Here is a 24,224-nt window from a genome sequence, read left to right as displayed (position 1 = left end):
GGCATCACAAATCAAACATTGAAGGGGTGGCGTGTCCGCAGAACGCTCGCGTGTGTATGTATGTGTGGGGGGCGGGCGGGCAGCGTTACGGGAAGGTGGAAGGCAGGTAACGTTGTTGCGCAGCTGCTAGGAGGCCAACCCTGAGACGTGCTTTATTTATAGCACCGTTAGCTACAATACCGGTTCTCCTCTAAAGAGCTATTGTAAAACCCGAGTCCGTTTCTTTATAATAAATTTATTTTCATACTGTGTGCCTAATAAAGCCTCACATTTACATAGCACCTTTCCTTTTTCCCAAGCACTTTCGTGCCCGTTACGTCTTTCAGTCCTCCCAACAAGCTGATGTCACAGAGGACGAAACAGGCAGGGACTAAGTGACGTGCCACTAATTATCAGCAGAACTGGGGCATCAGGCTCCTCCTCAGTCCTCTCCTCTGCACCAGCCAGGGTGCCTCGCTCCACCACGTCGCAGAACAGCCTTCTGGTCGTTGGAAGCAGTCATCCCTCTTCGAGTTTGCGAGTTCCTCTGAGACAGAGATTATACTGGGTTTTTTCTTCCCTCTTGCCCGCGGTGCTCAATACTTGCCTACACAGCAAGTGCTAGATAAGTGCTAAGTGCTCAGCGAGTTCTTGTTTGGCACAGACCATCTTGCCCATGGGCAGGGGGAGTGATAGGATCCTGGTCTCCGGTTCTTACCAGGGATCCCTCAGAGTTCAACCTTCACTGATCTGAGAAATCATCCTCCAGAGTCCCAGCTGAGAGGATTTAAGAGACTGAAGGCAAAACTCCAGCCAGGCCCCCCGCCTGTGGACCCAGCCGTGGCCTCAAAGCTGGGGTGGCAGTTCTCCCCGAGATGTGATCTGGCACGCTGGGGCAGGCTGGGACACCATGTGGGAGGGACACTCAGTCACTCCCGTCCCCTGTCCCCAGGCCCCCTCCACTCCTGGGAAGAAGCAGACTGGCCCACGGGTGGCAGCAAATGGGAACAATAATACCGTCATGTTTATGGAGCCCTTGGCTCTGGGCACAAGGTCACCCCATCCTCACGGCCTCGCCCGCTGCATCTTGGGCAGGGCGGGAATGAAGCACCTGTGTTTGGCCGGAGACGTCGGCTTACTGCCCAAGGTCGCATGCCTTCCGTTCCTGCTCGGGCACATCCTGAGCGGCGGCTGTAACCGCACCCTCACCCACGTGAACCGTAGTCCTCGGGGCGGCCTTCACTGGCTGTTCCCCACCCACTCGGGCAGTCTGTGAATCTGGCGTTCCACCGAGATGGAGGTCCGTAGTGTGCCCATGGAGTTCTCCATCTTGGTGGACTCAGACACGCAGCCCCCCTTCTGGCACAGTCCCCGGAACACCTCCCGTGACTTCTTGCGGAAGCGCTTGCCCACGATCACGTACACCAGCGGGTTGAGGCAGCTGTTGCTGTAGGCCATGTAGGACGCGATCTGCGTGAAGACGTCGACGACGTGCTCATCCCAGCAGCCGGACAGGATGTTGAGGCGCAGCAGCGTGTCCAGGAAGGTGCTGACCTGGAAAGGCAGCCAGCAGGTGACAAACAGCAGCAGCACGGCCAGGACCAGCACCGTGGCCTTCCTCTCCGTCTGGATCTCCTTGAACTTCTGCATCTCGTTGTTGCGCAGCACCTTCATGATCTGCACCGTGCAGAAGGTGATGACGACCAGGGGCAACAGGAAGCCCACGGAGTTCAGGAGCACGTTGGTGAACACCTCCCAGGTGCGCGACGGGTAGACGATGATGCAGGCCGTGACGTTGTAGCCCTCGGCCGCGTACTCCTTCATGGTCCGGAAGGCCAGCATGGGCGAACTCAGGAGCAGCGTGCACCCCCAGATCACCAGGCTGTAGAGTTTGGCCCAGCGCACCCCGCGCATCCGGCCCATGGACATGGTTTTCACCAGGGCCAGGTAGCGGTCGATGCTCACCAGCATCAGGAAGCAGATGCTGCTGTACAGATTCATGTAGAGCATGGTGTTCACCACGCGGCAGAGGACCTCCCCAAAAAGCCAGTCGAAGTTGTGGGCGATGGTGATGGCCCAGAAGGGCAGCCCGCAGGCCAGGATCAGGTCTGCCACGGCCAGGTTGCCCAGGTAGATCTCGGCCACCGTGCAGCTGCTCTTGTGCAGGCAGAAGACGCCGAGGACGAAGATGTTCTCGAGGGCCGCCAGCACGAACAGGACCCAGAGGAAGGGAGCCTGGATGGCGTTGAGCCAGCTCCACCACTCGGCGTAGACGCAGCCCTGGGACGACGTCCCGTTGAGAGTGGACTCAAGCACCTGCGAGGTGATGTTGAGCATTTCGACGCTGAAAGAAAAGCGCAAAAGAGGCTGTTACACCTCAAGGTCACAAGAAGGAGGAGAGACAACTGACGCAGAAGGAGGGGGACTCAGCAAGCAGCTTCCAGAAGCGAGGTCGGGAGGGGCGCTCAGCCCTTTCTGCCGCGTGCTCAGAGACCGGGGCGCCCCGGACTCCCTGGGGTCTTTCAGAGGGACCCCGTCTCCTTGGGCTGAGCCGAGAGCTCGTGTTCTTTGCCCGGCAGCTCCATCGGGATGTTTCCTTGGACGGTGTCCACCCGTGGCACCAACAATCAGTCTTGGGCCCTGGGCCTCCTCGAAGCTTCCGTGATGGGAGGATGCAAAACACATTCCTTCCTTATCGCGTGGGCCCCTCCCAAGGGAGCTGGGCATCTTTCAGCCTCTCGTGGCCTGGTCACGGTGAGTAATTTATTAGAGGAGAAAGATGATATCATGCCAGACGGTGATATTCCAACCTGCCTCCGAGACCACAACCCATCTGCCCACACCCTGTCTCCTTCTGGCAGAAGGCAGCGCTGTGCTTCCGGAACCTCCATCAGCCAAGTGTTGACGACAGTCCGAGGTCACGTGATGGCAAGGGAAGGCAGGGGCTTTGGAACCAGACAGTTCATATCTCGGCGCGTTCATTGGCTGTGTGACCTTGGGTGAGTTAATTAGCCTCTCTGAACCTCAGTGACCTACCTTGTAAAATGGGAATAACAGAATCTACTTCTCAGGGCTGCGGTGGGAATCCAAGACAGTGGGCAAAAAGCTGTGCTCTTGGCTCAACAAGCACGAATCATTATCGGCTTTTCGTGAACTTATGAAAACAACCGGCACCACTGTTTTCAGGTTCTTGCTCCTGTATTAGCGACTGTATCATTAACTCACTTCTTCCTCTTCCACTCTTGGGTGCGACTCAGACCATGGGGCGGTTCATTTGCTGGAAGTGTCACTGTTCAGGCTACTTCCTCTCTACCCTCTGCCAAGAGGCACGGGGGTTGGACAGCTCCCTAGCTGTGTGGTCTTAGGCAAATTGCTTGACCTGCCCGAGCTTCCATTGTGTTTCCTTTGGAGTAAAACACTGCTGTCTTCTTGACTGGCTTTGTACGGCTGTTGCAAGGTCCAATTCAAAGCGTGGGCGTGAAGACACATCGAAAGCGGAGAGGACAACCAGAGGGCAAGACTGAGTAGATGTTTCCCTAGTGCCCAGGGCAGGGAGAGTCAGGGAAGGTGGTGGGAGGGGAGCTCTTCCTGGGTGGGTGAGTCCTTCTGGGGCAGGCTCATTGTCTGGGAGGTGGGGGGTGGCGGGCTGAGCCACAGCTAAGGGAAAGAATCTGCTGTTCACCGGTGGGATTTCCTAGGAAAAGCCCCTCTGCTTCCGGGACCAGCTTTGAGCGGCCAGACTGGGCACCTGTGACTAACTCATTCCTCAGTGCAATTGTTATTTATGTATTTATGTATGTATGTACATACGTATGTATTCATTTAATTTTTTAAAACAGTTGTCTTTTTTTTAATGTTTTATTTATTTTTGAAAGAGAGAGAGAGAGACAGACAGAGTACCAGTGGGGGAGGGGCAGAGAGAGAGGGAGACACAGCATCCCAAGCAGGCTCCAGGCTCTGAGCTGTCAGCACAGAGCCCGACGTAGGGCTCGAACTCTCGAACTATGAGAACGTGACCTGAGTCGAAGTCGGACGCTCAACCAGCTGAGCCACCCCGGCGCCCCTGCAATGGTCCTTTCAATGTGCTTTGAGCATCTTCTCTGTGCTGAGCTCCACCCTGTCTGTAGGGACCCAGAGGTGAGTGCCACGTGTCCCCCACGCCCTGCCAAAGCTCCTGGCAACTGTGGTCTAGAGTGTGATGGATGCCGTGGGGGTGTGGGGCACAGAATTGGGTGTGTGTGGAGAAGGACGGAGGTGACTCTGTGACTCTGGAGCTGGATCTCGAAAGATGAGGAACATGTCAACAGAGAGCAAGAAGGGAGAGTGTTACATGGTGACAGAGGGTGGCTACATTTGCAGTGAGCACAGCGTAACATATAGAGAAGTTGGATCGCTGTGTTGTACCCTGGAAACCAAGGTAGCATTGTGTCTCCACTGTTCTCAAATAAGAAAATGAAAAAACAAGACAAACAAACAACACCAACAAGGAGAGAGGAAGACCAGGCAGAAGGAGCAGCTTGAGCGGAGGTGCAGAGATGCAGAAGCCTCCGGCATGTTCTGGAAGGCAAGGTGGGAAGTGGCCAGGGATGGGATGAATAAAGGAAAAAGGACAGTCATCACTGGCTGCTAAGAAAGTGAAGCTTTGTCCCTGAGAGCTTTAAGGAGGGAGTGATGGGATAGGAGAAAGGCTCTGGGAAGATTCTTCTGGTGGAGTGGTGATTTGGATATGTCCCTCAATTTTTTGCTACCCTTCCCTTCAAAGGGTGGAGTCTAGTTCCTCTTGCAGCGAATGTAGCCGCTGACTTGCTTCCCACCCACGGTGGCAGTGACAGTGTGTGAGTCCGCGGTCTGCCATAAAACACATTGCAGTTTCTTCCTTGGCCTTGCAAGGGTGCTTGCTGTGGGGGCAGCTGGCAGCCATGTTGTGAGGGCGCTCAAGCAGCGGTGTGGGAGGAACCAACTTGCCCCCTTGGAAGCAGATCCTCTGGCCCCAGTTCAGCCTTTGGTTGACCCTGGCACCCCAGCCTTGGAGTATTCCGGCTGAGACCCCAGATATCACAGAACAGAGACGGGCCGTCCCCATTGGGCCCTAAGTTCCTGACCTGTGCAAACTGGCAGGCTCCTTCCAGAGCCTCTGGATGTAAGGCTTCTCCTGGACAACCTCCTTGGTCCAGCCTTTGGCCCTGTTTTTGCAGCTACATAAAACCCATTTTCTCAGTGACCCAGGCTTGGACAGTTGTCTCTCAGGGTCTGGGTCTCGGAAGACGGAAGTATGGCACCAGATGCTGCCTGTTAATTTCCCAGCAATATGGTCCTTTGCCAACGGGATGGCCCCTGGCCCTTAGCTGGCTCTGAGAAGCCACTAGATTGTCCGAGGTGGCCTGGGGAGTGCAAAACTGGGAGTTAAGTGCCCCGTGGCTGCCTGGTCATCTCCATGGTATGCTGCACCCCATACTGGGCTGAGAAGCCAGGCGGGGCCCCTCTGCCCTTTGTCTCACCAGCCCTGAACCCTCAAGACCGACCCTCCCTTTCTTCTGCTTCCACTCGCAATCGGTTCTCTCTATAGAGTGGCTAGGCCTCCTACCAGACATCAGACATGAGTTGGAGACATCCCTTCTCCATGGTGACCTGGTGCATCTCTGACTCCTTGGGTGTTGACTTCAGAGTGTCACTCTCTTCATTTCCAAGTTCATTTGCGATGGGTCGCACATGACCATCACTTCTGTATCCTCCTCCCGCATCCCCGTACCCCACCAAACCCAACAGAACACCACCCGCCCTGCTCCCACCAGGTCCATGGGGGACTCGAACACGGGCCCTACCAGCCCTCGAGAAGTTTTTTTTCTGCGGATCCCACATTGCCTGTTGCTTTCACTGTTGCCCAGGAGAAGGGGGTCACGTTCCCCAAGTCTTCTCCAGGCTGTCTGCCCCTCCCACCATAAGCAGTAAATCAAGGAATTCTTTTGACTTACCCGAAAGTGGCTGTGGTGGGCACGGGGTCCTCATGAAAAGACAGGAACATATGTCTCCTCCAGGAAGAGAACATTTGGACTCAGAGGGAGTCGTGCGTGAGGTGCCCGGGCTGATCGGAGGAGAAAAGACAGTTAGATCGTGGGCTGGGGACCATAAAACACACATGTGTTTGTCCACGAGGGAAGGGAAATCGAGCCCTTCACTAACAAATATTTATTCAGCAGCTGCTGCATACTGGGTGCTAGGGACATAATGGCACAATGTCCTGTCCTCCAGGAACTTACAGTTTAATGGAGAAGCCAGACATTACTGAAATAGTCACTAAATAATTGAAAACTGATGCAAATGCTATGAAATAAAGGTCCCACGGAAGCATATAAGGTAGAGTCCTAAACCAGCCTGGCGTGGGTGGGGGGGGGGTGTGGGAAATGGATATTTATTTTAAGAGCTGAGGGTGAGCAGGAGGAAACTGAGCAAAAAGATGGCGGTGGAGAGGAGGATGTCTCCGAAGGAGCAGCAGGTGCAAAGGCCCCGAGGCAGGAAGAAGCTTGGTGTGGACGTGTGTTAGGCCCTGGTGGCCGCTGGGGGACGGAGGGTACGGGATTGTGGCAGGGACAGAGTGGAAGCAGGGAGACCGGTTAGCAGGTTCAGCCCTGGTGTAAGGCTGGCCATGAGAGCCCGGGGAGGAGAGCAAGGGACGTGTCAAAGACACCCCCCCAGCACAGGTGCTGCCATCTCCTGTGAAGGCAAGAGGCGGAGGGCTGACTTGGAGAAGGGGCCATGTGTTTAGACTGGCACGTGTTAAGTTTGAGGTGCTTCTGAAACTCACAGGTAGGGGTGCAAGTAGCCGTGGGGCTCAGAGTGGGTCTGGAGCTGGGGGTGGGGCGCCTGGGCTGGCGGATCTCCAGGGGCTTCGAGCCTAAAGGCAAAGGCGGGTACAGAGGAGCGGTACCAACCCTTGTGGTGGTGACTGCCACAGTGTGCTCTCAAGGTCTGAGCCCCGGGTGAGAGGGACTCAGAGCCTTTCTCTGTCCCTCTTCATGTTTCACTGTACAGCTGACCCTCGGACAGCACAGCTTTGAACTGCGAGGGTCCAGGTATGCGGATGTTTTCCAATAAATACGGTACACCCCCGTAAATGTAAATTTAATTTCTCTTCTTTGTGATTTTCTTTTTTTTTTTTTCTTTAATATTTATTTTGGGAGAGAGAGAGTGCGCGTGAGCGAGCATGAGCAGGGGAGGGGCAGAGAGAGAGAGAGAGAGAGACAGACAGAGAAGGAGAATCCCAAGCAGGCTCTGCACAGTTAGCACAGAGCCTGATGGAGGCAGTGGGGCGGGGGGCGAAAGCGGGGGGCTTGATCCCCCAAACCGTGAGATCATGGACCTGAGCTGAAACTGAGAGTCGCAGACACTTAATGAACCGAGCCACCCGGGGGCCTCCTTACGTTTCTCTTAATAACATTTGCTTCTCCCTAGCTCACTCTATTGTAAGACACTATATATTACATATGACGTACAAAATATGTGTTAATCGGCGGGTTATGTTATTGGTAAGGCTTCTGGTCGACAGTAGGCTCTCAGCAGTTAAGGTCTGGGCATGTCAAAAGTTAGATGCGGATTTCCGACAGGGAGGGCTGTCAGCACCCCTCCCCCCAGCTTTGTTCAAAGACCAACTGTACTCTCATCCCGGGAGGTAGGCATCTGCCACAGGCTGGCCTTGCCGAGGAGGTGGGGGTGCAGAGATGGGGAAGGTCACTCGTCTGGGTGCCATTGCTAACAAGACCCAGAGGTGGGGCTTGAACCCCCCCTTCTGGTCCAGATCTCGAGCTCGCGCCGGGATCTCACCTGCCCTCTTGCTCCCGTCCAGGAAGGGTGTGAAAACCTGGGTGCCCATGTGCACGTGCATGGAGCCGTGGATCTGCCCCGCCCCGGGTTTCAGCCACCCCTCAGCAGGCACACGGAGCTTCCAGAAGCCAGCTCTCCTAATCCGGTTGTAGGGGGTGAAGGGAAGGCGGCCGACAGTCCAAGAAACATTAAGGCATTAGAAAAAGAAGAGACGGAGTTAGTAAGCAGGAAACGAGGCAGAAGATATTTAATGAACATCTGGAAAAGGTTTCCCTGAACCCCTGAACTGAGCGGAGGTCAGGATTTGGAACTCGCAAGAGGAGGCCAGCAAGCAGCCAAGTCCTGCTGATGCTTCAGGGACAGAAGGGGTCTGGGGGAAGGGAAGAAAGGTCTAGTAGATTGCCTTTTGGGGAGGGCCTCCCTGGTCCCTGGAAAGCGGAGGGCAGAGGCCATGTGTTTGAATCATTCATTCCTCCAGGACCCTTATTGAGATGGGGGGGGGGGCGGGGGAAAGCAAGGTGAGCTTCCCCTGCCCCATGGGGCTCCCCTCTCCTGCTGAGGGACTTCAGTCTGTCCCAGGCCCCCCTATTCCACCCAGACAGTGACAACTGCACAAGTGACTGCGGGCGGGGGCGGGGGTGCTTCAGCTCAGTCACCCTGGGGAGTGCCCAGTGTTTCCTTGTGGCCCCTGGGAGTTGGGTGTTCCCGGATCTGGCCGGCTGATCCTAATTGCTGGCTAATGGCTGTAAACATTGCTCTCATTTTGAAAACAAAGCCGGGAGTTTCTCTGCAGCCCTCTGGAGAGGGGGTTTCAAGTCTGGAGAACCTGTAGATGCTAGTTGCTTCTCTGCCTCTGCTGGCCGAGGCATCCCCAGGAGGATTCTGCCTGTGGGAGCCGCAGGCAGCTCCAGGCCACTCTCCCTGCAAGGCCCCCCCACCCTCACCCACCCAGGAACCTCAGCAGGGCTGGCTTCCTTTGGGCTTGGCCAGTGGGAGCACCAGCAGGGCAGGGAGGGAGGAAGTACATAGGGCATCAGCTGGGGCGTGGGCTCCCAGTTCTCTGCCTCAGGGCCTCCAGGGGCCGAGCTCACAGCTCCTATCAGGGGCCCTTCCCACCTCGCTGGCCAGGATTCTGGAGACTGCCACCTGGTCCTGTTCAGTTCTCTGGGAGGGAGGGGGTGACCCGTGCCAGGACCTTGGCTGTGCTGGCTCTGGTGCCCCGCCGGCACCCCCACACGCCGTCCACACTCCGAAAATAGACCCTCTGTCAAAAACACCTCAATATTACCCAGTGTGAATGTGCCTTCTCTTTCCTCCCGGGACCCTGTCGAATAGGCCCTGGGATTATAAAATCTGATGTCAGAGAGCGATCGGAAGGAATGTGGGAGAGAGCTTGGCGCAGCTCAAGCTGGCACGGGGAGGGGGGAGCGGGGGGGCGCGGTGGCCAGGCGTGCGGCACTCTCCGTGTGACCCTGAACGAGCCCCCTTGCCCCCCTGGGCCTCGATGTCCTGGTCAGTCCCCCCGCAGACTGACCCTCCTGGCTGGAGTAGAGGTAGAAGGGGGGGGGGGGTGACCCTGCGGCTGGGCTCCCCCCTCGTTGCTCACACTGATGTTCAGAAGGAAGCTTCCAACATTCTGATTCCCTTGTTCATCTGCCTCAGAATCCTGTCCAAGAAGGACTTGCTTTAAAAAAGATCTCCCTTCGTTGAGTCACATCGACACTGGCCGTCGGTTCTGCCAGGAGTAAATTCCACCGGAGTCTCAGAGGGATCCGGTTTTGGTTTGTGTCTGGGGGGCTCTGAGGCTGCAGCCGCCACAAAACACACAGTGCCACTTTCTCAAGGGCCAAATCTCGCCTTGTGTGGGCCCCCCAACCTGGCACCCCAGCCGTGGCTGCGTTTTGTGGCAGCGTTTTGTGGCAGCGTTTTGTGGCCTCGTGCTAAAGCAGGGAGCTGTTGCCCGAAGCGAGAGTTGAGGGCTGAATGGCAAATAACCCCGTATTGTGTGGTCACTCTTCCCGCCGGGGCCGTCCCAGCCCTGTTGGTGCGTTTTCTTTTTTTTTTTTTTTTTCAACGTTTATTTATTTTTGGGACAGAGAGAGACAGAGCATGAACGGGGGAGGGGCAGAGAGAGAGGGAGACACAGAATCGGAAACAGGCTCCAGGCTCTGAGCCATCAGCCCAGAGCCCGACGCGGGGCTCGAACTCGCGGACCGCGAGATCGTGACCTGGCTGAAGTCGGACGCTTAACCGACTGCGCCACCCAGGCGCCCCACTGTTGGTGCGTTTTCAACACCCCTGTGGGATTTGCTTTCACCGAAGAGGGCGGGCCTCGTGCCTGAATCTCGTCTGACTTTAGTAGCGGGGCTTTTATACGGCAGGCCATTGTATTTATTTGCCACAGGTTGTTGTTATGACAGATGCCACTCGTTTTCCGTTTAGTAAGAAGGTGGCCACGTGAAGTGACCGTTCAGAAGTAAGTCTATTAAAGAAGTAGCTGGACAAGTGGCAATAGTATTGCAGAGCCCGCAGGGGGAGTGACCGAACTGGGGGGAAACAACCCCAAAGCACCCTAGAAACTTGTGTCGCCAGCCAGGGGGCCCAGCGCGGCAGCCAGAGGCTTCCGGGATCAGAACGGGGTCCCCCTCTGCTGGGCTTGTCATTTGGGGCTTAGTGTAAAAATAGCCCCCACCTCGCAGGGCCGCGGTGAGCAGCGGATGAGTCAGTGCTTGAACAGGCACAGAGCATGCGGTCAACGTGTTCCAGAATGTGAGCTGCCCTTCCCGCCCCTGTGGGAGGGCTGGTCTGCTTCGGCCACACCACGGGCGGCATGGGATTTCGGAGGGGACCCTTCCGTGGGGCCTGCTCTCCCACTCACAGACCCAGCGTCGGTTTTCGGACACTGATTCCAAAGCTGGGTGGAGAGATGATGAGGGTGTCACTGGGACATCGCCGGCCCCGCGGATCTGGGGGGAACACTTGAGATTGTAGTTCTGTCTTCCATCTGAACAAAAGGTGTGTGTGTGTGTGTGTGTGTGTGTGGCCCTCTACCCCATTATACTCAGCACCCCGAGTGGGAAGGGCCCTCCCCCTCCAGCCCGCCCCCTCCGCCCTGCCTGCACTGATCTGCACATCCCAGTCTCTCCAACACCACTTGCTCCAGGAAGAAGTGGAATGTCTCAGACCACCCAGCCCTTTGGAGTCCAGGCCAGAGCTGGAAAGAACCGAGGTCTCTTGAATCACATCTTAGAGCCCTCTCTGCCAGACACATCTCCAGAACAAATGCTTTCCTCTAGAATCGGATCTGCATGAGTGCCGGGTAAGGATGCGGCTTACAGATAAGCACCCAGGGAAACTTCAGGCCACAGTAAATACTGGGGGGCTGGGGAAGGAGGTGGGCTCATGCACCGTATGGGCCTCGGCAGCGGGGAAAAAGCGTGGCCTGGCCACGGAATTTCCAAAGGACTTTTTTTTCCTCTTTGTCCCTAAAAAAAAGGCCATACCCGACTACGGGGAAGGATGGGGTTCTGGGAAGTCCTCCCCCATTCCAGGAACTCCTAGAGAGCTGAATCAGAAGATCCAACCCAATCATGTGGGCCCTTCCGGCATTTGGACACTTTATGGGCCTGGAATGTTTTGGAAACATGTATAGAGAATGTAAGAGGAGCAGAGCCTCTCACCCACATGCTTTCTGCCTCACAGGGTAGGGTGCACTCACCCAACTCTGCCCGCCCTCGGATACCCCAGGGCTGGCTCAGTCTTTATGCTTTACCTCCTTATTATGGAAGGTTCTTCTGTTCAACTTGTTTTGACTCTTTTCCCCACATTGGTTTTTGGAGGGTTTTTTTGGTTTTTTTTTTTTAAGTTTATTAAAATTTTTTTTTTAACGTTTATTTATTTTGAGAGAGAGAGAGAGAGCGCGCGCGCGCGCATGAATGGGGGAGGGGCAGAAAGCGAGAGAGAGGGAGACACAGAATCCGAAGCAAGCTCCAGGTTCTGAGCTGTCAGCAGAGCCCGACGTGGGGCTCGAACCCATGAACTGTGAGATCATGACCTGAGCCGAAGTCAGATGCTTAATCAACTGAGCCACGTAGGCGCCCCAAACTATTTATTTTTGATAGAGAGAGAGCACAAGCAGGGGAGGGGCAGAGAGAGGGAGAGAGAGTCCCAAGAAGGCTCCAAGCTGTCAAGGAAGAGCCCTGAGGGCTCAATCCCATTGACCATGAGACCATGACCTGAGCTGAAATCAAGTGCCAGATGCTTAACCAACTGAGCCACCCAGGCACCCCGGGGTTTGGAGTTTTAATGGGAAACTTCATTGGACATTCTAACACCAATCCTTCCCCTTAAAAAAAAAAAAAAAAAAAAAAAAACCCTCCCTATTTGTTTTATAAGATAACATAACCAGTCAAGAGCATTTGTGTTCAAAACTCCCAGAGTTCTATCCCTACGCACATCCACATGCAAGCATCCTTTCTTCTCCCATGATTTTACATGGAATATCATATCAAGTCACTGTATTTGCTTAGTGTTAGTTAGGAAACCATTCCTTTATTCCAATCCCTTTTCATGTGCTAGATTTTCCCTGTGCCAAGCGAAGGAAAAGAAACCTCATTTAAAATGGGGTCGGGAGGCCAGGAGGCAGACCTTCAGTGCTGCTCCCAGCAGCCCTCCACAGCCGCAGCAGAAAACACGCAATCCCAGCAGAAGGAATCTTGGGCTTCCCCTTTACAGCCCCAGGGGGAAAGAAGGAAGATTGTCTCCTCGCTCAGCAACAGCCCAGCCAATGAGAGATAGACACAGCTCAGCCAATGAGAAGCCACTATACTTCCAACTCCCAGTTTCCTCCAATGGGCTTTTTGTTTATAACAGCCCTCCTGACTTCCCCCCTTTCCCTCTGGAAAAAGAGCCTTACTCTGTTCTCCAAGCTTCTCCCTGGCTTCGCTGTAGTTATGTGTTTCACGTTGTGATTCTGTTACTCTCCAATAAAGCATTTTTTTTCTGGTAAAAGAACTGACAGTCTTATTTTTAAGGTTAACATGCCCCAGCCACTGTCACCCCTCTCCTGATCTCCAAGGATGTTCCCTATGCTCCCACCTCCTTGCCTTTGCTGGGGCTGCCCACCCCCCGTCTGGGTGCCCTGTGCAGGTGGCTGTGGCCTGTGGGGATGGTGCGGACCGCTCAGCTGGCTGCACGGGGCCTGGGAAGTCGGCAGTCCCTGGGGCCCCGCTTTGGGGGTGCAGTGGGGAGCTTGATGGATGGGCTACAGAGGAATGGCCACCGCGTGTGTGTGTGTGTGTGTGTGTGTGTGTGTGTGTGTGTGTGAATGTGGAGGAGCATGGGCTGAGTCCCTGGAGATGTCCCCAAAGGGTTGGAAAGACAAGGGACCGGGGTTTCATAACTGAGACCCAACCAGGTCAGAATCCCAGCTCCAACACTGACTAGCCGTGTATAACCTTGGACAAGCCGCTGAACCCCACCAGACCTCGGTGTTTTCATCCATCAAATGGGGATGTTCATAGCGCCTATTTTGTGGGTTTGCTGTGAAGATAAGGAGGATGGTGAAAGCGAAGTGCTCCCGACAACGTGTGACCCGTGTGCGGTGCTCCGTGTGCGGTGCTCCGTGAATGTCAGTGTGCCCTTCCTCTGTGCCCTGTATCAGGTTGCTGCCAACAATTTTATTGGAGGAAAGAATTTTGCTTTCACGAAAATGCTCCACCTACTCCCACCCTCCCTTTTACAGAAGGGAAAACGGAGGCCCAGAGAGGCGATGAGATGTTTTAAGTGACACAGCAAATAAGTGCCAGCCTATGACAAGAGCCAAGTCCTTGCCTGTCTCCTGCTGGAGTGGCCGTTATTTAGGGGTTTGGTACAGGCCAAAGGCGACGTGGGGGTCTGGAGGCATTTACAAGACTGGGGCCATTGGGGACAGAGCCCGAGGACCTGTCTTAATTGAAGCACGGGATTTTTGTACCGGGTATATTCCTCCTTCCTACTTCCTTCTGCCCCCGGAAACTCTTTCTAGGTTAGCCTGACAAGACCCTGGACTACTAGGGTGAGAAGGGCTTTTGAACACTATTTCATCAGACTCCCTCATGTGATAGAAACGGACACAGAGACCCGGGGATGGCGGGCGTTCCCCCAGGACGCACAGCCGGCTGGTGGCAGAGCTCAACTTTGAAACCAGGTCCTGGAATCCTGGAATTCTGGAATCCTGGCACCCAGGCCCCCTGTTCTTTTTTTTTTTTTTTTTTTTTTTTTTTTTTTTTTTTAATTCCACAGTTGCCCCTGTCCTATGCAGAAGAAGGAGCTGTGTGCTAACATTGTCTGATTGTGAACACGTTAAAAAACCCCAACTCAGGGCGCCTGGGTGGTTCAGTTAGTGAAGCATCCGACTCTTGATTTTGACTCAGGTCCCGATCTCACGGTCATGAGATTGATCCCCGCTTCAGGCTCTGCACTGAGTGTGGAACCTGCTTGGGATTCTCTCTCTCCCTCTCTCTCTGCCCCTCTCCTGCTCTCTCTCTCTCTCTCTCTCTCTCTCAAAATAAATAAATAAACATTTTTTAAAAATGTAAAAAAACAAAACAAAAAAAACCACTTCATACCCCTAGCCCACGCAGGTGTGGATGGCTTACACCAAACCTGAGAGCAGTGCCTTTGTGCGATTATAAAGATGTCCTTTCCACTTTCCTATAGGTTCCAGGGTTTCTGTCACAAGCAGGTCAAGAATTTATCATGGGGAGGGGGGGAATAGAAATCCTTGCAATAGAGCCTTGCAAAACAGGAAGGCTGTGTGTCCACAGGGAGTGTGTTTTCCAGAAAAGCAATCCTTCGGGACAGGCCCAGGCTTGGGTATGCTGAAGAACATTCATTTCTTCCACAGACGCTCAAGCTCCTTGAGGGTCCTGGTGGCCCCCGGGGGGGCCGTGGCCCTGCTGGGGTGGCAGGAGAGGGCGGTGGCCGGGGGCCTTTGCCAAACTGGCTGCTGGCCTGGCCCCCCTGCCATGTGCAAGGGTGTCCGTACCGGGACTGTCTTCCCAGGAAGCCAGTTTACAAAACGAGGAGGTGATGACCTAATAAACGGAGACTTGGAGCCAGCTGAAGAGAAAAAAAAAACGACACTTCGTGGCACGAAGTGGTTCGGGTCCTGTCCAAGGTGCGTGCAAGGGGAACAGTGGAGAACACGCAGTTTGGGGCACGCAGAGTTTTGTCCCTTCCTGCCACACTGTAGCCTCTGAGATCTGGTCTCTGAAGGGACCTCTACTATTGCCCATTTGCTTCCTGGGAGGGGGCTTCATTCAACAAACTTTTTTAAAAAAAAATTATTTTAATGTTTATTTATCCTTCAGAGGGAGAGAGAGAGAGAGAGACATTGCATGAGCAGGGGAAGGGCAAAGAGAGGGAGACACAGAATCCAAAGCAAGCTCCAGGCTCTGAGCTGTCAGCACAGAGCCCGATGCGGAGCTCGAACTCATGAACCGCACAATCACGACTCAGCTGAAGCCCGATGCTTAACCGACTGAGCCCCCCCGGACTCCCCACCCGGGCTCCCCCATTCAACAAACTTCTATTCCCCATTTGTTTGTCATGTTCGGTGTGAGATATAGTGGCGATGAGCACAGACACGGTGGGGCAGGATCAAATGAACTTGGACATCAAGCCACAGCCTAGTGCTGTCCTTCGAGGACCGTCTCCTGTCTCTGTCACTGAGTACCAGGTGTGCCCTGGGATAGATGCTGTGACATCTCTGGGACTTCGTTTCCACGATTACGATGAGGGGTTGTCATAGATGATTCTGGAGACCTCTGTACAACCGTGTCCCTAGGAAAGGAAATGAGCTACCACGGGGAAACAGAGGCAGGGGATTAGCACCCTGCAGTCTCAGGGGCTCATCTCCCCACTTGCTGGCATCCAAAGGCTCGTATGGAGATGGATGGAATGAGCCAGTCTAGCAAGTTCCCCTTCTCCCGGCCTCCCTGAAGCCTCTGAGGATCCCGGGCCAGGCCTGCCCAAGACACGACAGCCACAGGCAAGCCCGAGCCTTGCCCAGCCCTGTGACTATGGCCCTCGGCCCAACTCTGCTTTGGAAGGTGGAGCCCATTGGAACCCAGGGAGTCAGAGCTGAGAATTCCAGAGCTCCAAGTTCTGCCCTTGTCACACCTTGTCCAGAAAGGAGTGGAAGGGGACCGTGTTTCTTAGTGTGGATCTGCAAAGGAACTGGCCTTGAGTCTCCCAAGGCCAGAGAAGCAGAGGATGGGAAAAGCTGGCCCCGGGTCCCCAGCACAGGTAAGGATATCATGCCGGGACTCGGGATGCAGGGAAACCCGGGCGTGTCTTGGGTTTGTCTGGCTGATGACCTGTGGCAGGAGCCCTGGCCCCTTGGGTAACTGGGAATAGCTTCCCATAAAAAGGTAGTGTGAAGGCCCGTGACAGGGTGTAAAGCACCTGCAAAACAAATCTATTTTCTTTGCACATCTCTGCAGTGTAGGGACCATTGTTCTGTCCCTATTTCACAGATAAGCAAACTGAGGCATGGCTAGCCGGGATCTGAACCTAGGCAGAGCCCCTGGTTTGTGTTTTTGTTTTCGTTTTTTAGCTTATTCTTATGGCAAGTTTTTTTTTTTAATTAAAAAAATGTTTTTAAATATTTATTTACTTTTGAGAGAGAGAGAGAGAGAGACAGAGACAGAGCACGAGCGGGGGAGGGGCAGAGAGAGAAGGAGACACAGAATCCGAAGCAGGCTCCAGGCTCCCAGCTGTCAGCACAGAGCCCCACGTGGGGCTTGAACTCACGGACCTCGAGATCGTGACCTGAGCCGAAGTCAGACGCTTAACCGACTGAGCCACCCTGGCGCCCCTTATGGCAAGTTTTGAAGATCTACACAAGCCGACAGGCTCCCATCATGAATCTCTGTGCCCATCACCCGGCTTCAGTAATTGCCAATTCACGGTCACTCTTGTGTCTTCCACACCAAAACCTACCCGACCCTTCCTGTAAGTTTTCAAGCAAATCTCACGTGCCTATCTGTTCTGTGACTACCTCAGGGTGTTTCTAACACATAAGGACTCTTTTCAAGAAGCTTAACTGTGCATCCATGATCACATCTACCAGAAATCAACAGTAATTCCTTACTAGCATCAACTCTCCAGGCGGTGTTCCAATTTCTGATGGTCCCACGATTTCATATTTTTTCCCAAGTTATTTTTTCTTTCTCTCTCTCTTTTTTTAAGTAGGCTCCATGCCCAACGTGGGGCCCAAGCTCACAACCCTGAGATCAGGAGTCGTATGCCCCTCCAGCTGAGCCAGCCAGGCTCCCCAGGGCTATTTTCTTGAATCAGGACCCGAATTATTTGTCATATTGGGTTGGTTGATGTGTCTCTTACGTTTCTTTTAATTTAAAGGTTTCCCTGGCATCTCTCACTCTGTGTTTTCTTCCTTTCAGTTTGCTTGTTTGTGAAACCTGGCTGTTAGTGCTAGTTTCCCACAGCCTAGAGCAGTGCTGTCTAGTAGAGATTTAATTTGAAACATAAAGTAATGTAAATTTTCTAGTAGTCACATCTAAAAAAAAAAAAGGAAAAAGAAGCAGGCTAAATTAATTGTAACAGTGTGTGTGTGTGTGTGTGTGTGTGTGTGTGTGTGTTATTTGAGAGGGAGAGAGAGCGCAAGCAGGGGAGAAGGGTGGAGGGAGAGAGAATGATTAGCAGGGAGCCTGACACGGGGCTGGATCCCATGACCCTGGGATCATGACCTGAGCTGAAATCAAGAGTCGGCCAGGAAATCTGCAACCACCTTTGATGGAGGTCTGACTACTGGTCCCATTTCACAGATGAGAAAGCAGAGGCCAGAGTCACACAGCTGGTACCTAGTGGAGCCAGGATTTGAACCCCGGTGCCTTGCTGCGCTGTCTCTCTTTATGGTGCCGCTCTAATGGGGTGGAGTGTGGTGACCAGGATGGGTCAGTGGCCTTGAAGGGGCTCATAGCGTGGAGGGTGCGTCCTGTGTGGTCCCTCCACCTGCAGATCTAGGTGATCCTTCACCTCCTCAGAAGCCAGACGCGAATAAAAGAAATTCTTAAGGTTTTCTGCCTTTTGTCCATGTCGCTGCTTCTCTTGGTGCAAAGCTCTGTCAGCTTCCTGCCCTGTCTGCCTTCTGTTACCGATTTACAGCCTCCCTCCGGGTCTGTCTGTCCTGGTGTGGGAAGTTGGTGCCTGAGAAAATCCCCCCAGGGACCGATTCACGCCCCACCCCCCCACCCCCCCCAACCCCAGGCCCTGGCGTGGGGTAGACTCCCAGTGAGCACTTTCTCAGTAAACACTCCCGCCGCTCACTTGAACTTGCCCAGGACCTCCTGCAGGAGGAAGAGCCATCCCGCCCCTTAGCCCTTGGGACATCTGTCCGGACGAGGGTGGCTTGTTCAGCCAACGGAGAGGAGCCAGAGGCGGTGGTGTGCCAGCCAAAGTTAACAAAGGGCTCTCGGGGAGAGAAAGGCTTCATGTGTAGCCTTTGGAGATTGTCGTGGTGGTGAGTTGATTCCTGCCATGGTTGATTTCAAGCCCAATGTGATGCTCAACGAGCTCACAAAGTTCCTAAGCATGTAACCATCGGCGCACGCCCTGGGCAGAGGTGTACCCCCTGCCTTCTGCCCATTCCCGCTCCACGAGGAGCCCTTCCAACTCCTGTAATCCTTCACATTCAGCTTCATATCCCCTCCTCCAGGAGGCCTCCTGGGGCCCCGGCTGAGCTCTCCCTGCAGCGAGGCTCCCGCCCCTGTGCTCCCATTATGTCTGAAGTCACTCTGTGTCCACAGCCGCCCCGACTGTCTCTCTCCCTGCCAGGCCGGGTGTACTGGAACTGCATGAGACGCCTCTGACTTCCCCTCCACCGGCCCTGGCCCCGGGGCCGGTGCTTGGGAAATATTTGACGGAAGGACGAATGACGACGAAGGTGACGAAGGTGACGCGGAAGGTGACGTCGGCAGCAAACGTGTGTAGCATCTGCCGTGCGCCCGCTGCGTTCTGAGCGCAGAAGCAGCGTTAACTCACTTGATCCTCGGAACGACTCTGAGTGGGCACGGATAGCCCCATTTTACAGGTGAGGAAACTGAGCCTCAAGAGTTTGGTGGCCAAGCCAGGCCTGGGACTCTGTGCCAAAGTGCCCCCGTGTACCTGGGTTTCCCTCAGTCCTGTAAGGAGGGTGGGGCTCGTAGGATTGTCCTCATTTTGATAAACAACAAAACAGGCTCAGATTACCCCCCTCCCCACCATACACACACACACACACACACACACACACACACCCAGAGTCTTTTCTTTCTCTTTGCACCTTTACGCCCATCCCGACTGCCATATTGTCAGTCCCTGGAGCATAGGACAGGGTCCTTGCTTCTCTGAATCCCCGATCCTGGCAGGCAGGGTAGCAGCTGACAGAGGCTTTGCCGAATTGCAATGCTTTTCCTGTTACCGGAGGTGTTCTAGTAGAGTCTGGGCAGTGTTTCTGGTGTATTTGGACCACGATTTCTTGAACTCTACAGGTCGAGGCCCCAGGACTGCTTATGGTGGCCCGATCCAAAGCCGCGGCCCTGTTCGCCCTTGGCCTTTCTGTTTTGAGACACTTAGGTTCAATCCATCCGTGAGAAGGGATGAGAGCTGTCAACTCTGTGTCACGTGATTCACAGACCTGATCTCCCCGACTTCTCCAAGCAGCACCGCGAGACGGTTATGCTGGGTATGACAGCACCCGATTTCTGGGTGCAAGACGAACTTCAGAGAGGTCACCAAACCCCAGAAGACCACCCAGCTGTGAAGTGCAGAGTATGGCCTTAAACCAACGTCCTCACTTACTCTGCCCCACCAGGCTGCCTCCTTCTTGTGGCGCGGGTGCGGTGGAGAAGGGGGTAGAACACAAGACCGCTGTTATCTCTTAATGTAACCCTGCCGAGGAAGGTTTACAGCTCAGCTGAATAGGGGTCTTGCAGACTCGCCCAGGGTTTTAATACCTTTGCAGACCCTGCCAGGGGAGAGGCGGGGGGAGGGGGGAGGCAACAGGACCCCAGGGTTTATCATTTCTGGTGCTAAAGCAGGTAGAGAATTCCCACTTCCCGAGCCAGGATCCAGGAGAATTTCTGACATGCACGAGCTTGCCTAGGCCCCTTGTATTTCACGGTTTGGGAACTAGAAACAAAAGCCTCTGAGATGCCCTGCCTGGCCCACTGTGAATCCGTGCCAGGCACGGGCCGCACCCAAAATGCTCACCTTCCCACACAGTCTACTCTGAAGCCTGCCACAGGGGACATGGGGGCCACGGTTCTGTGTGCCTGCTTACTGCCAAGTCCCGTAGCCTCTCTGAGACTCAGTTTCCTTATTGGGGAAAGGGGTTTGGTTTTTAACAGGTTCTCAGCAGGGATTGCTATTAGTAGGAGTTTGCATTGATGAGATACCAGATCCCTTGTCTTCAGTCTCTGGCTCCGTGGCTCCAATTTCTGTAGGCACCCCTCAGGGTCAATCCAACATAAAAGCAACGGGCATAAAAGCAGTGTTCAATGGGCCAGTCTCAGACTGAGAAAGGCAGGCAGGTGTGGCCTGGGTATCTTCTCTGAATAGGGTCAGGCAGGTTCCTACACCTGTCTCCCGAAAATCCAATTTTTGGATAGTTTGCTGAAACACATCAAGAACCTAATTCCCTTCCTGTTTTGCTTGGTATTTCTGAAAATGATCAAAGGACAGGAAAACAGAGATGTTGATCAGCATTTAGAAGAGGAAAAAAAAGAAAAACTGAAACACTTAGGATTGGGAAATTTGTTATATATGTTAAAAATTATGCTCCAAAGCCTTTGCCAAAAGAAGAGAGAGAATATTTCTGACATCATGTCAAGCAGGAGAAAAAGCAGAGCATAAATTATATATACAACACAATAGGAAAAAAATCTGAAAGGCAAGACACCAAATTATTAACTAATGGTGTTTGCCTTTGAGCCCGGGATCCTGGGTTGCTTTTGTGTTTTCTTTATTCTTTGTAGTAGCCTCCAATTTTTCTATGAAGAATATATATTACTTTTGTAACCAAGATATTTGAATAAACCGAGTGTTTTCTCCTATTTAAAAAAAATAGGGAATGAATCATGGGCTAGCTTATACGTAAGGAAGATAATCAGCCAACTTGCGTTCAAAGCGAAAGACTTGCTTACATAAAAACTGGTAAATAAATACGCAATCCTGTTTTCATTTTAAATGACATGTTTAAAGTATTTATGAACTGTTTCTTCAGTGGTTTCCTGTTTACCCAACCACCAGCTCCAAGCAGGTGGATTCAGCAGGCTTCTAAAACCCAAGGAAAAGTACCCAGATGAGTACTGGGGACGGGGAGGGCCGTCCTAGAAAGATGCGGTTTCCTGCCGGGCACAAGCCTCTCAATGTCAAGGGCTCAGACCTATTTCCTGAATTTGGGGTCCCCAGGAAACAAAAGGAAAAGGCAGAAGCAAATGCTTTCCTGATCTGTGTTCTTGATTTTGACTCGTGCCTCTGTTGCCTGGGTTACGGCTTTGAGTGATTTTTTTTTTTTCACGACGGTGGCAGAGATGGCGTGTTTTGTGAGCCCTTTGAGACATGAGCCTGTCGGTCTGCTGCCTTTGCTCAGGGAGGACCATTCAGTACCACAGTCTGTTTCCCTCCTAAGTGTGTAGATGTTCCTCTGTTGGGGTCTGGTGTATTTGCAGAAGACCTGAAAGCAGCCTGCTTTTCCTTCTTCTGTGTGTTGCCTCCGCTTTCCGCCACCCCCCCGCCACCCTGGTTTATTCAGCTGCCTCAGCCCGTCACCCTAGGGCAGGTCAGCTCTGACCTGTGAGATAACAGAGCTGTGTAATGAAAGACCTTGGATGACAGAGCCTCACTGGTGGCATTCAGATCCCAGCTCCAACATTTACTCATAGTGGGACATTGATTCGGGGGCCCCCCTCTCTGGGTCTGGGTCCCCCCACTTGTAGGACACGGCGCTTTATCGCCAGCGTGTGGGTTGTGGTGAGAGCCCAGCGGATCACTCCTCACACTCACTAAGCCTCAGCTCCATTTTCTGCTTCAGGAATAATAGTCACTTCCAACGTCCCCGCCAGATCCAAGGGCAGTTCTGTGCGGTGAATACCCTTGGTGGCCCCCCCTCTGCCCCTTCAGCCACCGCCCCCGTAGTCCGAACAGACTCTCGGGAGAAGTTCCCCAGGTCTCTTGCAAGGAAAATCCCCATGGCTGGTACTTATTCTTACAGTAAACACGTGTCCAGGGCCAGGGACATGCAAGGTGTCCCCGTCGGGGCTGTTAGCGCCCAGCTGGGGCTTGCAGTATTACGTCCCGCTGTGGGAAGCACCCACAGTGGGGTCCCTCTCCTCATGCCCTTGCCTAGGCAGGGAGGCGTGATGTCCTCACGGGAAGAACCAGCCCAGCCCAGCCTAGCTTGGCCTCTGACTAGCTCTGTTTTGCCTCCGGAGACATTTCCTTGACTCTCCAGTGGTTATACCATTCCTGCTCAGTGGGTTTACCGGGAGGAATACTTAAGGCAGTTCTAGGTGGCAAGGGAGCCCAGGCGTGGGGCCGAGATATACTTGTGGCACGAGTAATGGCCCAGTCTACCCCACTGCCACTTCTTTTCCCAGTTAGTCGTACCCTCCACTTAGCTTGGGTCTTGGACCCTCATGGGAAAGGAACCGAAAACTGCCCACAAAGGCGACTCAGACTTTAGTGACATGTCACAAGTTGGATGGGGGGCTGAAGAGGCAGCAGAGAGGCAGTGTGCGGGTGTGCATGTGTGTGGTCTGTGTGTGTGTGTGTGTGTGTGTGTGTGTGTGTGTATCAGCGGGTGACAACAGAGGCCCGGGACCGGAAGAGAGGAGACCTCGCCATTTGGCACCGGATTTGGGACGCTTGGAAGTAAGCCATGTGTGTGACTGTCCAGCATCCTCTGGGGATGCCACCGGGGGTCACAGAGGCAAAGTGCAGTGTCAGAGTTTCTTGGGCCCTTGACTCTCTCTCCCACCAGGCTCTGCGTGCCTCGTGGGCAGGTGTCTGAGCTGCGGAGCCCAGAGCACTGTCGGTAAGTGGCTCGGGGAGGCCGGGACAAGAGGAGTCCTGGCATTGTGTGGGCACCCGCACGCACCATCCTGCTCTATCGGCAGCACGACGGCTGTGGACAGGCTCCCCTGGTGCAGGGGAGAGAGGAGAGGCTCAGAGAAGGCCGGGACTTGCCCTACATATCTCAGCAAACAATCGGCCAAGCCTGGCTCAGAATGCTGGGCTTTGGGCCAGCAGGCCAGGGTCCCCCTCACCCCACCCCTGCCCAGGGGCTGTAGCGGCCGGAGGCCACCTGCTGAGAAGCCTACTCTCAGCGACCAGATAGACCTTCAAAGGAGCTGACTTTGCAGAGAGTTGTAGGTCTATGAATGGCTGCCATGGGCCCCCCTGGGAAAGGACCCTCTTCCCTTGGGGAAGGGGCCTGTGGCTCGGGGCTGCTGAGCTGAGAAGTGAAGTCCCATCTGTGTCCCAGAGCCTTTAGGACGTGGGTGCTGGCTTGCACGGTGAGGCCCATAGGGGAAGAAGCCTCGAAAGTCCCAAATCTGTCTGTAGTGACAAAGAGGTCTCCTTGGAGCACCTGTTTTCTGCAGGAGGCCAGAGGCCATCCTCAGGGGATTCCAGGGCTTAATGACTGTGGCTTCTGATGGCCAGATGCCTCTTACTGTCTCTGCAGAGTCTGATCTCCCAGGATGCCTGGCTGAGCCTACCCAGGTGCGGGCCCCACGAGCCAGGAGGGTGCTGTTAGGTCTGGTTCTGGGTCACCTCGTCCCCCGCAGCCCTGCTCTGTGCTAGTCTAAGAAAGTTCTTTCTCCCAGATGGGACCAGCTTAGTCCTGCCAGATCATTGCCTTTTCTTTAATCTAACGAATCCTTTCTAAACAGTTATTAAGCTTCAAAGTTACAACAATTTATTAGCCATACCTTAGACTTTAGTTGATTTCATTGACCACAGTCATCTTGTCTGTAACATCTTTTCCTTTCTGGGATTATTTGATGGGATTAATGTGACTGGAATGCACAGACAAGTAAAAAAAATTTTTTTTTTTTTTTTTTAGAAAAACTCCTCCCCGGAATCTGAGTATGGCAAGCAGTTCCGGGATCCCTAGCAGCATCCCAGTGCCCAGCACAGAGCCCATACATAGTAGATGCTCAGTGAATGCACTTCCCCCAACGGTCACAGAATGGACCAGAGGGCCGCCTGCCCTGCCACCCTGCGGTCCCTCCTGTTCCCTTGCTGCCTCTCCCCTGCACTGGCTGCTGGAGGCAGGTGCCAACGTGTGAATTGTCCTCTCACTGCCTCTCCCCTGCACTGGCTCCGGGAGGCAGGTGCCAGTGTGTGAATTGTCCCCTCCCTTCATTTGTAGGACAGAC

The 24,224-nt window shown here is 53.9% G+C and overlaps 1 protein-coding gene across 5 annotated transcripts in view; it reads right to left on the bottom strand.

Moving 5' to 3' along the window:
- LOC123584281 (B2 bradykinin receptor-like) overlaps nt 1-24,224 on the bottom strand; it is a 53,296-nt gene that overhangs the window by 22,826 nt on the left and 6,246 nt on the right. The window contains exons 2-4 of one of the 5 annotated variants that reach the window (XM_045451991.1): nt 7,798-7,934; nt 5,952-6,061; nt 216-2,323 (exon numbers count right to left, since the gene is read on the bottom strand). In XM_045451991.1, coding sequence (XP_045307947.1) covers nt 1,219-2,323; nt 5,952-6,025 — 1,179 coding nt within the window. In that variant the 5' untranslated portion in view covers nt 6,026-6,061; nt 7,798-7,934 and the 3' untranslated portion in view covers nt 216-1,218. Of the gene's footprint in view, nt 1-215; nt 2,324-5,951; nt 6,062-7,797; nt 7,935-24,224 lie in introns of those variants that run through there. The other 4 variants (XM_045451990.1, XM_045451992.1, XM_045451994.1 and 1 more) reach the window with 4 other exon arrangements.

Source organism: Leopardus geoffroyi, chromosome B3 (assembly GCF_018350155.1).
Source record: "Leopardus geoffroyi isolate Oge1 chromosome B3, O.geoffroyi_Oge1_pat1.0, whole genome shotgun sequence".
Classification (NCBI taxonomy): Eukaryota; Metazoa; Chordata; class Mammalia; order Carnivora; family Felidae; genus Leopardus; species Leopardus geoffroyi.
Note: the sequence above shows the minus strand (reverse complement) of the source record. Positions and strands in the feature narration are given on the sequence as shown.